The sequence below is a fragment of the Chaetodon auriga genome, chromosome 5, assembly GCF_051107435.1.
Source record: "Chaetodon auriga isolate fChaAug3 chromosome 5, fChaAug3.hap1, whole genome shotgun sequence".
Taxonomy (NCBI): Eukaryota; Metazoa; Chordata; class Actinopteri; order Chaetodontiformes; family Chaetodontidae; genus Chaetodon; species Chaetodon auriga.
In genome coordinates this window covers 24,429,060-24,443,307 of record NC_135078.1, presented here as the reverse complement: position 1 = coordinate 24,443,307, position 14,248 = coordinate 24,429,060, and the positions used below count along the sequence as shown (strand labels likewise).

The 14,248-nt window shown below is 45.1% G+C and overlaps 1 protein-coding gene across 3 annotated transcripts in view; it reads right to left on the bottom strand.

The window, feature by feature from the left end:
- Positions 1 to 14,248, bottom strand: part of kiaa0825 (KIAA0825 ortholog) — a 110,234-nt gene that overhangs the window by 73,736 nt on the left and 22,250 nt on the right. For all 3 annotated transcript variants that reach the window (XM_076729760.1, XM_076729762.1, XM_076729761.1), the window contains exons 8-15: positions 13,599 to 13,681; positions 13,146 to 13,403; positions 8,281 to 8,558; positions 7,160 to 7,310; positions 4,825 to 5,015; positions 3,423 to 3,629; positions 3,127 to 3,237; positions 1,174 to 1,313 (exon numbers count right to left, since the gene is read on the bottom strand). In XM_076729760.1, coding sequence (XP_076585875.1) covers positions 1,174 to 1,313; positions 3,127 to 3,237; positions 3,423 to 3,629; positions 4,825 to 5,015; positions 7,160 to 7,310; positions 8,281 to 8,558; positions 13,146 to 13,403; positions 13,599 to 13,681 — 1,419 coding nt within the window. The remainder of the gene's footprint in view (positions 1 to 1,173; positions 1,314 to 3,126; positions 3,238 to 3,422; positions 3,630 to 4,824; positions 5,016 to 7,159; positions 7,311 to 8,280; positions 8,559 to 13,145; positions 13,404 to 13,598; positions 13,682 to 14,248) is intronic.

The following is a 14,248-nucleotide window of genomic DNA, read 5'->3' as shown; positions in this document are numbered from 1 at the left end:
CGTGCGTGCGTGCGTGCGTGCGTGCGTGCGTGTGTGTGTGTGTGTGTGTGCGGCAGAAGTAGTGTATCTCCTGATTTAGAATGAGTTGCATAAAAGTGAAAACTGTTATTGTAGATGTGGAGGTGCTGTCCCCCTGCAAATAAAGATGTTTTTGAAATGGTCAGACGAAGGGTAGGTCATCTAGTCTGCTAGGCGGCTCTCTAGCAAGTTAGCGTGCTTTGACAAGGCAGATATGGTGTATTGTAAAATGTGTCACTAAGCAACAACTTAGTGAAAAGTGCTGTTGATTAAGCAAAGGTAGCTTTTCAGAAAAAAAACATGCACTGAAGTGTCTTACTGTTCCAATAACATCTTCAACAATTACTGCAACACACTAAACTGAATGAAATAGTTTGTGACACATTGTATCACTATCTATGAGTATGTTACACATGGATTTTCCAAGAAAGCACCGAGAAACACCCCAGTGTGGACAGATATAAGGAAGTGCAGTGGCTTATGGGATTCAGGCGTTCAGTCAAGCTGTTCCCTCTGTCTGTCTGCTTCCTGGTTAATTAGCCCGTCACCGTGATAACACGCGAGCGTCAGCGCTTCCAGCGTTGATTTACGGCAGCGTGGAGGGAGAAGCATTGCAGAGTCTCTCAGCCAGACTCAGACCAAGCGAGAGAACGAGACAGTGAGAGTTGTTATTAATGAGGTCGCTATAATGTGAATTAATGTGCGAGTGCACAACAGTCTTTAAAGGTTAGACTGTTGCCGGTGCGGAGGGGAGAAGAAAGAAGGGAAAATCTTTAAAGGTCAGCATGTGTGCTCCGCCTGGGCCTGTTGAGTGTTTATTACTGCTCTCTATTGATTTAGTGATGATGGTGACCAAGGTGAAAATGATGATGAAGGCAAAGATGCTGATGATAACTTCATAAAATAGATAGAGCTCATCTAAGGTCGGTATAACTCGCTTAGGGTCTCAGAGCACCACAATTAAGACACTGGTAAACACCTTCCCACACATGGCCTCTACGGGATCGACCCTGTGTTTCCAGTTATAAAAAGGGAAATGTTGAAGAATTAATGAAAGTAGCTTAAATTTTCTCCTAAAAGATTGACAGCTGGGCACGCACAGCATATTCACACAGCCTTTATCCATTAACACATCCATGCATGAAACAGACTTACGAGAGTTTTCCAGGAGCATTCTGGGCAGGTGACAGTCTCTGTACAGCAGCATTCGCAGCAGCAACCTGGGATTGCATCCTGGGTCAGAGGTCAGCAGCCTCAGCTGACACGCAGAGGCCGCCTGGCCCACAAGGCCGTCTCTGAGAGCAGAAAGAAGGAAAACAAAGTTGACAGTTCTGCAGTGTCAGGTGAGTGTACAGATAGCAATCCATTTAGCAAGAGACAACAAAGGAGGGGGAAAGCTTCACAAGTGAAAGACAAAGGCTGAAATCACAGTCGTCTCGGATGACAATCGGGGAGGAAAAAGTGTTTATGCTACGATGGTGAGTTCCTTCAGTGTCACTCACTCCTGATATGAGCTTAGTCTGCAAATGCCTTCACTCTCGCTTACTTATAGTGTGCACCGGGAAGGAATTAGCTCTAATCTTGGCCAGCTAAAACCAAATTAACATTTGGGAGACAGCCAAATACATGAATATACAGCAGTACCCCCCTCCTACATCTTTTGTATAACCAAGAGGCTGCAGCCAGCTGTGGGTAATGAGCCGTATCCTTGGTGGGTGTGTGAGTGTGTGTATAAGTGTGTGAGTGTGTGTGCACCCTTCAGAGCCTATGCTTGTGGTTATGTATGTGTGCAAGTGTGAGAGCATGCTGACATGTGTGTGCCTGCATGTTACTTTATACATCTCAATAAAATCTAATGGAAGGAATGGACAGTCTGTCTGAAGGGCGAGAAGGCAGGAGGGAGTACAGGGGGTGTCTGCCCAGAAATTAACCATTCTATTTGAGCCAGAAAGCTAGAGCAGGGTGCACCCTGCTGCTTGACTGAGGAAAACTATGCCTCGGTCTGACAGTGCAATTTATGATGTCACTAGGACCGCAAATCCAGAAGAAATCCTCTTTTAACTGCTCTGATAAATCTACCCGGCTACAGCCCAGGGTCAGCTTACAGAACCAAGACACACAGATACACACACACACACGCAAAGGCAAGAGGGAAGAAGCAGAGCATGAATGTGTGCAACTACAGAAACACACATCAGGCCAGAAAACAAAACTTCAGATGCCTTCTTTATAGCCTGTAATGCTGCATGATTTATTTATGTGCTTTGTGATTTTATTATTGTTTTATTTAATAACCATAACAATGGGTTTTATTTTAATGGGCTGGGGAGAGATCTGTCCACAGAGGCCGGGTCCTGGATGAGGACCTGTGGATCTGGCCGTGGGCCACTGGCAGCCCCCCTGGCGCCCTCGCATGCAGGCAGGAGGCGGGAGCAAAGAAATAAAGAGGTCATAAAAATAAACTAATTTCAGCTCTCCAATACTTAGGAGCAGGAAAGCGGGGGTTAGCTTGATTTGTGCTCCATCAGCACGCAATGACATCACCTCTGGCAGTGAGAGAGACGAGAGGGGAGGAGGGTGGAGTCAAGTGTGCGTGTGTACGTAGGGGTGTGGGGTGATTGACTGCACCGTGGAGGTCACAACAAAAAGTGGGCACACTGCATGTCCACATTCACGCATACAAAAGCACACACACACACACACACACACACACACACACACACACACACACAGTACAGTGTAGTCTGTTGACGCCTCATGTGTAAAGCCCTCAGCAACCATCAACATAAACAAAATCAGTGTCAACGGCAACGGTAGTTTATTTTTTTTCTTTTCCTCTTTTTCAGTTTGCATCTGTGTTATATTACCACAGCAACTCAGGCTTGAAGCCCGGAGCAACGGGTAAGTCTGGCAATACATCCACACATACAGTACGCCGCTATAACTCCACACACACACACACATATGGTTCTCTATACAGTGGGTGGAGGTGTGTGTGATGGCTTAGCATACCAAAGTGTGCGTGTATGCGAGTTTGTGTGTGAACATGCATATGTGTACCTACTGTATGACGGATGATGGATGGTATGATGGGTGGATTTTACATACCGCATGGCCTGCTCAGTGAAGAGGTCAGGGTTGATAGCATTTAGCCAGTGGACAACAGGGCTGTCAGGCTGATGCGGCGCGGACTCCTTCGCAGGATCGGTCGTAAATATCCTGGAGAAAATTGAGATCACATGTGGCATTTTTGATCCGATTTTGATTAAGACATCCTGAATGTACAAAAATATACTCTTGAACACATTAATCCAAGATCAGTGGCTATAGCTATGTAACTATCTGTTTAATAGTTTCATATCAAAAAAAAAATGTTGGTGCCAAAACACACTGCGCATACTGACCTATACAGCAAAGATAGGGGTGCTGTGACAATGACGAGGACAGTCAGGAGTTGCTCACACAGGCTGTGGATTTGGTAGGACCAGTCCGACCTGCCCGCTATTATGGCAATTGCTGAATAAGGACTGGCGTGTACCAAGGCCTCGGGACTGTCACACACGCTCCACATAAGCTGCTCCACATAGAGCAACACTGCTGTGATGTCACACCTTAGACAGGAGTCAGGAAAAAGGAAAAGGCGAATGTATAGATGAAAACAGAGAGGACGAGATGTGAGGGAATATGTGAAAACACATAAAGAGAGAGAAAGAGAAAGGCTCTGTCATGTTCAGGAACCATCCCTGTCTTCAAAGGCTAACATCCACCATTACGTCATGACATAACAGCCTCATTGTGCAGCCCGTCAGATGACAGAACCTCCTGGTGATTTTACTGTTGGAAAGTTTAGTGTACTTCAGGCTTTGGATTTCACTATAAAAGTCATTGCTTTTACATTTAAACGCCCCTAAATCTGTTTCCTCAATTGGATGGGGAGAGCTGCTCATCATCTCTCATCTCCTCATCTTTGCTCTTCCCATGGCCTAAATCGTTATTAGACGCACACAGGGGTGGACTGATACAGGAGAGGTGAGGTAGTATAAAAGTACCCATGTGAGTGCTATACGCATAGGAAACTTGGAGAAGCTTTGAAAAGCCATCTGTTTAGGCTAGCCTTACACTTTACAGCTGCCCGTCCAGAAACACAAGTGTCTCCAAGCAACATAAACCAGGCTTAGTGTTGACATCCCGCCGTGCTACACATGCAAAATGCACTCTGTCTTTGTCACTCTTTCATCATCTAAGTGTGTGTCACAGTTCAACCTGTTCATCGTCGTCATTCGGCTGCTGAGGGGGGAGAGGCACAAAAAAAGAGGACGGAGGAGAGGACCCCTGAGCCTGTACGGAGAGCGTGCCGATGACATGCCAGCCATACGCTCAGACCTCCACCATCAGACCCAAAGGAGCTGAGTGAAACTGGGCCAACAGTGAGAGAGCTGAAATGATCTAGGGCGTTGTCTAGGAGGTCTGATGTAATTTAGGATACCGTTATGTATAGCCTAGTCTATATTCATTGTACAGTATATACCAAAGTCACTCATGTAGGCCATACAAAACTACGTGTGTGAGAAAGGTAATGAGAGGATTATGCAGTTAAAACATAAAAGCTTGTTCACTCACAGCATCTCCTGGTATGCAGCATAGTGTCACATCAAAACTTCAAGTGTAAACAATGGCAAGAACACACATTTCAGTGTAGACTCCATTTGGTATGTTGTTATTTTAGTAGCCTAATTTATGTTACGGAGTGTGACAAGACTTCTCAAGTGAATGTAACTGAGGCCAGTATGGAACATGATGGAGTACCTGACTTGAAGGTGTCTCTTGTACGAAGGACGGGCCTCGGCATATCTTTGCACCAGCAGCTGTAATGTCTCTGACAGCACCTGGCCAAGCACCTCCTTGGCCAAGTCTGCCGGAAGGATCGCCCACAGGTCGCTACGGAGCCCACACAGGAAGTAGAACCACATCTGCACCGAGAAGGAACAGCGCTCACCCTGTGAAAGACGGGAGGGAGGGGGGTGCAGATGAAGATATATTGTGATATGGATATTGACAGTGAAGCAAAAACAGAGAAAACCAAAAGGAGAAGGAGATAAAAATAGAGGGAGAGAAAGAGAGAGTGAGAGAGAAAAACATGAAGGAGAGGGAAGAGAGAGACAGAGACAGAGGCAGGTCTGTCAACACCAGGATGTCTCAGTGGTCACGCCACCTGCACTCTGCACCTGGGTTTCTTCCCCCACTGGGACTTTAGACTGTTTTAAAGTCCTGAACTGGAGAACACATCACAACAGGCACACACTTGCACACACATTCAGACAAGAGAAAGAGAGACGAGGAGAAATCGAGAACTTCTCTGAATAAAGTGAGCAGAGATGAGAGAGAGCGAGGAGGAGGAGGACTGATGGAGGAAAAGGGACTATTATCCTGGCATCCTGCAGCTTTGTTGGAAAGGATCTAGAAAATTCATTAATTCATCCTCCCTCTTCTACCTCTACTTGCCTAAACTCCTCATGTTTAACCTCCAACAATAAACTGCTCCAGTGGATGGTTTGCGTTTGCGTGTGTGTGTGTGTGTGTGTGTGTGTGTGTGGCGGAAATACTGACACATCCAAAACTCCTTAACTTCCTCCTGTCTTCAGCTCATCATGCCCCTCAGTCTCTTCTCATTTTCTTCCTACTTCACCTCATCTATCTTTACTTCTCTCCTTCCTCTCCCTTCCTCCCCTCCCCGGAGCCAGTCATTTAGGGATCGGCGGTTGATGGGAGCGTGACCGAGCACTGTGTCCGGGATTAGGCCGCCATCCTTCGCCGGTGGACTCAGCAGAGCGAACACAGACACTCAGTTGGATCCGAACCAAGAGCAGCCGCAGCTACATGTGTGGTTGGACTGCTTTCACCGTTCATTCAAGTCAAACTTTATTTAACCAGCCAGCTCAGCTATGAAAAAGTTCCCGTTTGGGATGACAGCATGTCAACAGTGAGGACTGGATCTGGGATGGAGAACTGAGGATGGAATAAACTTGGAAACTCATAATGGCTTTTTTTTTTCTCAAATGAATTTGGCTCTGAAGGATAAATCCTGACAAAAAAGGTAGCCAAGGTCATGCTCTAAACTTCCTTTGAGCGCCTTTAACTGACCTCATGTGCTGTTACTGCAGCATATTAAATATTTCTCTGCCAATAACTATTCATGTGTCAATATCAATGTAAAATAACAAAGAGAGAGAAAAAACCTGAGCTGGAGAGGGGTCTCTTTGGAGCTGCACTGAGCTGAGAAAGAGCCAAGACACAGGGCTTCGGTATCCGGGAGATGGAAACCTAATGCATACAACTACACATATGTAACTGACGTGAAAATACAGACACACACATACACACCAAATGAAACGCACATCCGGAGATGCTGCTGCACACCCACACGTGCATTCATCTGTACAGATGCACACAGGCATGCTTGAACAAAAGCACACACCTGCGCACAGCAGGTCTGTCTGACACCAGTGACCCAGGGAAGGAGGGAGGAACAAAGAGAAAAAAAAGGCAAAAGCAGAGTAAAGTAAGAAAGAGAGGGGAGGTTTAGATTGGTTTAAGGGCATAAAGGTAGGGGAGTTTCAGGGGCCCTATGCTGTTTCCAGACAGTCCCAGTGTAGACTGCAGACTTCAGACAGCTGAATCCCTGGAGCCCCCGGGGCAGCATGGAAGCCACAGATGTTCTCAGGGAGCTCAGAGTAGAAGGCTCGGTTAGAAGAGGGAGAGTGGGAGGTAAAGGTGTATTGTGGGAATGAAAAGAAGAAGCGAGAAAGCTCCAGAGTATAATTCCTAGAGTTCCTCAAAATCTACAGAAAAAGCCTACGAAGACACGTGGCATTAGAATTTCCACTTTTCATAAGGAATGAAATCAACACCAGACAATACTGGAGATGTTTTATGCATTACTGTCTTTTTCATTTGGAGGTAAATAAATAAATGCACATAATGCTCAACTAGGCTCCACTGATATATCTTAGATGCCATAAACTTAAACTCAGTGACGTTTATAAAGACAATTAAATGTATTTTATCGTGTAAGAGTCTAGCAGTGTTTTTTTGGGGGAAAAAGAAAATTCCAGCAGATGGATTTCAGGAAATTGTGCTTTACCTCGTAGAAGGGTTTAGGGTCAGCCCAGTGGTGACTCTCTGCGTCTTGAAGAATGCAGGTGAAGCAAACCTGGATACAGTAGCTGGTCAGCTGGTCTCTTAAGGCCTCCACTATTTCTTGGTACTTCTGGATAGGCAGCAGGGTCAGGGGCCTAGGCATAAAGGAAGCAAACAAACCTTTAAAGTAATGACAGATAATACACGATCTAAAATACATATGGTATAAAGGAAAGGGACTGCTGGGATGAAGAGTCCAAGAGGGCACAATCCTGTAATCCAGATGCATAATTGACCACTGTATATTCAGGGAGCCATCAAACAAACATGAGGTGAAATGATTAGATGAAAGAACTGATGATTTATTCTAAAGGTTCAGTGTGACATTTCATATCCTTTAAATCTGCCTGCCTTGATACTTTCCAGAGAGAGGCAAGAGTTTAACAGGGGTGCAGGAGGCTTAAAACCAGGGGGACTGGATGGTGGAGAGAGAGGAAAGTGCTTTATGACCGGAGGGGGCACAGTGCAAGTGCAGGTGGAGGGGTGCGCAGGGCCAGAGGTGGGACAACAGGAGCACTGAGGGCACCAGCGATGCCTTTAGAGGGGATCTGTGGAGAGCAGAGGTTAAGGGGGTATTACGGGGCATAAAAACTCACCAGATGTAGACACAATATGGGTGTCATTAACTGCTGTCAATCATTCCTACTCTTTTTCCTTTTTTTAACCTTCTGGTCCACTCCTCTTAATCTCAAAATGTTCAATTTCTTTGACATTCTGAAGTCTTTTTGAAATAGTTCTCTATGTGACGAGGCTCACGCATTTTGGAGGCAGGGATCTCCTTGATGCATCAAAACTACATGGCAATAAATACCAGGGTAGCTGGAATGAGCTGTGATCTGCTGATTCAGTCTGCTGTACAATTATTTGCAATGCAATATGGGTTATAGGTCACTGTTGATAAATTAAGACCTGTTTTGAAATGACTGAGTGATGTTAAAGATGAGCAGCCACAGGTAATGTTGGATAGTTTGATGGAAACTATGACAGTAAAAAACACACATACATAAATGCACAGCTATTATAAACAATCCATCGCATACACACATGCACACACCCCCTCCTTACACTTTAGCTGCAGCAGTATTTGAATCTTTCAGCCTGGCATGGTAGTGCTCCAGTCGTTGGTGAACATAAATGCAAGTGGACAGCAGAGCAGGCAGGTTCTTCATGGGTGCAGAGGACGGCACGTCCAGGGCCCTCTCCTGCAAACGGCCCAGCATGGCAAACGCTGCCCTGCCGCACGTCTCCACAAAGCTTGATCGCACCTCCAGGAGAGAGGCGTCCCTGCAGGCTTCTGCCAAGGGTAGTAAAGCATCCAGCTCAGTCATGATTGCTCCACAGAACTGAGGGGAGAGAGAAGGCAAAGACAGACAAGATGATCTCAATAACAGAGGGAAAATCTGTCAGTGAGAGGAAAAACAGAAAAAAACATCAGAAAGAGACCTCATTAGATATAAATAATGGAACATTTGCGAGGAGTCATCAGAATGACAAGGATTCAAGACTGAGCATGTGGGTATTACACATGCATTTTCTTTCTAACACTGTGCAAGCTGAAGAGCAAACATCAGTGCAAATGTAGAATACAGATGTCTAAAGACATGCCCTCCACATAAACTATGCTGCTGAACATGCATAATTGGTATCAGGTCAAATAAAACCTTTACTTCTGAGGATACTTCAGCACTTGTCTAATCTTATCAAAGCATGCATCATGTTAACCACATTCAAACAGAAATGTTACAGTACATACAGTAAGAAGAGGAGTCAGACGTGCTGAGAGGAAAGAAAAAGAAGAGGTCAGGCAAAGGTGAGAGCGGGGGGTGGGGTGGGGTGGGGTGGGGGTGCTGTTTCAGCAATGTAAAAGACTTACAGCTCATTCTATAAACTGCCAGAGCAACAAGCAAGACTTATCTCATTTATCCACATTTGTCCTGGAGAAAGGCCTATAGGGACAGGGCTGCCTACACCTTTCCCTCTCCAGGGGCTGGTAGACTGGCTGATCAAGGGGCTTTAAAATAGTTGAGTGTGTGCGCTTGCTGTGACACAGATAAGCAGTCTGGGTATCTGCTGGTATTTACCTCAAGTGGAAGTCTTTTTAATGAATGCAATGATTGCATTGTGTCAATCAGCACTGACACAGGCTGAGGCACGTGCACTCGGCCTGCACACATGCACGCACGCCACGGCCTCGACTACCTCATGTGCTTCCTATTGACATCACATTGAGAACAGTGAAAGATGATCAGGCAGGTGCCAAGGAGTCACACATGTGTATGAGTTCACCTCTAAATTTATACACCTATAGATGTGAGTTATGAGTCAGGCAGGTTCTTACAAAACTTTAAAACAAAGCATATTTCCCATATTTCCTGGAGCTACCAAGGCAAGGAGAGGGAAATTGCAATAACTCAGAAAACTCTATGCCAGTTTAATCAATCAATCATAGCATGTGTTACTTGCTTATAGAGTCACACACTCTATTACTTGACTTACTGTAGGGGCTGCCTGGGAAGTTCGACATTCTGTCAGATCAGGGCTCCAGCGTGTGTACACAATTGACAATCTCACAATCTCTTTACACAATTTTCTCCTTAAAAGCTTCCAGTGGGGTTAAAAGGCCTGGGAACAATGGCCGTTTGGACAATTAAGTCAATATCTGACTGCATGTAGTCATTAGGAGCTCAGCTTTGAGAGAGAGAGAAAGCAGAGGCAGACACAACACTCAGTATTTCCAGGGTGATGGAGAGCCCCCGGAGAAGCGTCTCATACACGTACAGTATTGGCATGAACACACACACACAGACAGTCATCCTCACATGCACACTCACGCAAAAACAACCCGCACGCATACGTCCACGCTGGAGTCAGACTGAAACCTTAACCAGCTAAGATCAAAGCCCGGCACCCCACCAGGACTATTGCAGCAAGGTGAAAGAGATTGTTTTTAAGTGCTCGGGAGGCCTGTTTGTGTGTGCAGAATTTGGAGTAGACGGACAAGCGGAGGACTGAACATGCAGGTGAGGACTTCAGTGAAGCCTGAATACAGAAAAGGCACTTCTGTTGCTATAATAGAGAACTAGCATCTCGGCTGGAAGGGCCCACCCAAACCAGGGAAGCTCAATCCCATGTTCTGACAGGAGGGCGAGTTCCAGCTGTTGAATGGAGGCTATTTGGCATTCAGCACACAACTGACTGCCAATAAAAAAAAGTACACTATCTAAAGTACTCTGATGGATGAACAGTATCATCGCAGCCTGCATATGTATGGTAATACAGACAGTGAAGTGGGTTCAAATGAAAAAAAAGTGAGGATTGATGTGTGAACATATGAATATAAATGTGTGAAATATTGATCCATCATAATGCCTTTGAACCGGCCATATTTCATGCTTATGTCTTGTATAGTAATTTGCTCTCTGCTCAAACATTCGGGCATGTGTCAAAAAAAGGATGAAGGGGGGGGGATATAAATATATATATATATATATAATACCTAACGGTCTCGTCTTGGATGCCTGTCTGGCTCGGTGTTTTTGGATGCAAATGCATGCATGTATAACCTTTGGGTTGAAAGGCTCTCATCTTTGAAGCGTTGACCTACACATAAATATGTTGTACAGGTCCTGAGCACAGACAAATTCTGACTCTCGTTAGCAATGAGCGCCACAAATACTGTCAGTGTAAAAAGGGCTAGAGGGGGACGGGGAGGAGGGGGAGAGACGAGAGGTGAGGCGGTAATGAAAAGAGTCTGTACAGTGTGCAGTGTTGAGGAGAATAGTAGGTAGCAGCAGAGTTAGAGGAAGATGGAGGAATGTGAGTCGGAGAAAGTTTCAGGAAAAGTTGTGGTAAAATAGGTAAGAAAACGAAGAGAAAAAACAGCATAGTGAGATTTAAATGGAAGTAAGTATGTGGCAGTCCAGCCTCCAACACTGGGGAACCTTTGTAGAGTCTGACACTAAGCCTGGTCTCACATCAGACACTGGTCTTCCTCCTGAGAAAAGCCAATCTCTGGTGCCTACTTCACCTCTCCCTGCCATTTCCCAGGCCCTCTCTTCTCATCCCCTCTCTCACACTATCCCTTCTCATCCTGCTCTCTAGCCTGGCCTTTCTGCCTTTGTGATACATCCCTCTATCATCGGTATACCCTATACTTTCCCCTATTCACCACCCTTCTCTACGCACCATCTAACCCTCATAATATCACCTATACTTGTTCTTGGTTTGCCCCTGCCTCTCTTTTGTCCTTAGAGCCCTCCGCCTCAAGTAATACTGATGACTCTTCCCAAGGCCCTTTCTGATCTGGGGTGTCAACTGTGTCAGGCCCAAAGCATTTGGGCTCTCTATTATAGAAGGTGTTTTCCGCTACGGCCACAAAAACCATTAATCTCCCTGGGTCTGGTGATGTGCGTAGACCTGCATTGTTCAGCCAGGTAGTAATAAAGGAGGATGAAAAGGACAGGGACAGAGGTGTGCACAGCGAAACATGCTCCTGCACAGGGTGAGGAGTGGCAGGCTGGAGGCTTATATGTAGGTTAACTGTACACACGATTAATGCATTAGCCCTGTGTGCGCGCGCGTGTGTTTCAGTGTGTGCGTACATGAAGTGTTAGGAGTCCAACAGCTGAGTGTTACGGATGAAGTATAATGTGAGTGTTAGGGATGACTTCACTGTGAACAATGTGAGACACACAAACAGAACCCCAGTTCTATATTAGAGACAGACCAAAAGGGGATTTCTAAAGTTGATGCAATCTTCAAAATGTAAATTTAAGTCTGTTTATACCTTTTTCTTTCAAATTTCTCAAAGAGAGACTGAAAGATAAAGACAATACGGGTAAACAATAGAAGACGTTTTGACTTGACTTTTGCTCCTTAAGCACGAGTCCTTGCAGAGTATTAGCAGAGCAATTCTTTCAGAAATAAAACCTTTTTGATTAAATACACTAAGAATGTCTGGGCCACAAATAAGACAGAATTTTGTGCACTATCAAAATAAATCATTTTCTCCAACATATAACACATTTTTGGGGCTAACCACATTCGTATTAAGACCTATGGAACACTCCAATTTTAGCTGCACTGTTGCAGGGCACTGAAGTGATGTAAAACCCTTTAGCGTCGCTATTTTTCACAGGATTTTGTGCCATGTAATGCATCTAGCAACACAGGCGACACACATCTGATGATACAGGTGTGACGATCTCACAGCTCTAGGAAGACTCTTCACTGTCACTTTTATGTTTCATCATTTATAAATGTGGCTCTCCAGGCTACAGGCTTTGCGTGCTTCCAGCTGTGCTAGTGGCCATTTACAGAGTGGTGCGTCTGTCTTTAGCAAAGCATCTTAGGGCATTTTCTGCTATCTGTGGGCACCGTGAAAAGAACTGCTCAAAGCACAGTTTTATTTCAATACCTGCAGAAAGTCACAAGGTATTTCAGTGATAACAACTTGAGACAAATATAGCGTCTGAGGGACAAAATTTAATACTGTAAAATAATGTAAAGGAGTGACTTCATTAAGTAAATTAAGTAAGCTCTGCTCCAAACCATACAGAACAGAATATGAATGATATTGTCCATTTATTACCCATTTAAACCGGTTCCTCTAAGTACCACTTTACTGTTATTACTGGTCCAAATCGGATTACTAATGCGCACGTGAACACAACTTGATGAAGCTGCAAAGCCGAGGCTTACTGTCAACTGACTGAAACTGCTAACTTCAGATCACTAAAATACAACCAAAGTCCAAAAAAGTTGGGATGCTGTAAAAAATGTAAATAAAAACAGAATGCAATCATTTGCAAGCGAATGGTGTTTACCGACAACGGCTCTGCAAAGTGTTCCCCAGCCCATGTAGTAATATCATGCCCAACTAATTTTAATTAACCAGTTGCCAGTCTATCCTACACTGAATCCAGAAGTACCTTGGCTATCACTCTGGGAGTCTCTCTCTCTATGTCGGTGCAGAAGGAATCTTCTCTGAGATGTGTGTTGCTGGCAGCGGGGGTGGTGCGTCTGGTGACACAGGTCAGGGTGACGGAGGTGTGTCCTGAAGAATGTAAGGCCTCTTCCTGCTGCAGACTCTTGGCACAAGCATCATCCAGCACCACTTTAACACAGTGCGCCATGTGGGGGACCAGCCCTCTAAACGCTGACCTCCAATCAAACTCCAAAACCTGCGTCTGCAAAATAGGAGTCAACAGTCAACGAAGGTCTGAATGCTGAGGGGAATGTTTCCTGTGCTGTACTTCACCGCTGCAAAGGCAAACTGCCTTGGCTCTTTGTAATTATAGAAAAAGAATACAAGCCTGAATGACATTGAATAGTTGTAATAGAATAGAAACTTCCACACAAAGGAGGACATAGAAAAGTCTCACCTCCGGTGTGTGACGGGCTTCTGCTGTGGATTTCTTGCCATCTGTCGTCATGTGCGAATCCTCTCGACTCTTTTTCAAGATACCTAAATGACCAATACATTTTTTATTGCAAACACCATGTAATGCTCCTTAAAAGACACAAATCAGCAACTGTGCTGGACTCAAATCATGTCAGTGAAATCTCAGCAGGGAGTAACGGTCATACAGAAATATCCTGGATGAAAAATGGAACGCTATGTGGTGGTAGTCTGCAGCTTCTTTCAAATCTATACATTATTTAGTATGACTATTTCCATATCGCTCATCATATACTGTACCATATTATGTGTTAAAAGCCTGACTGAACGCCAAGTGCGGTAACTTGAAAGCATCTGTATATAACTCGGAGCCAGATATGGGTCTCACCCCCCCTCCCCACTAACCAGAGTGAGGAACAGTGGCCGGCGCAGAACTGTACATGCCTCAGAGGGAGCAGAAAAAGGCGGTAAATGCTAATGGCGACGGCTTTACGAGTCTAACTTTGGGGCTTAGATTTGATTTGAACCCAGATATCATCAACCATGTATGGGATAATTCCACAAGGGGAAATTGTGTGTACGTGTGGGAAGATGGGGGACTGCAGGGGGGTGACGTGAAGAAAAGCATACAGG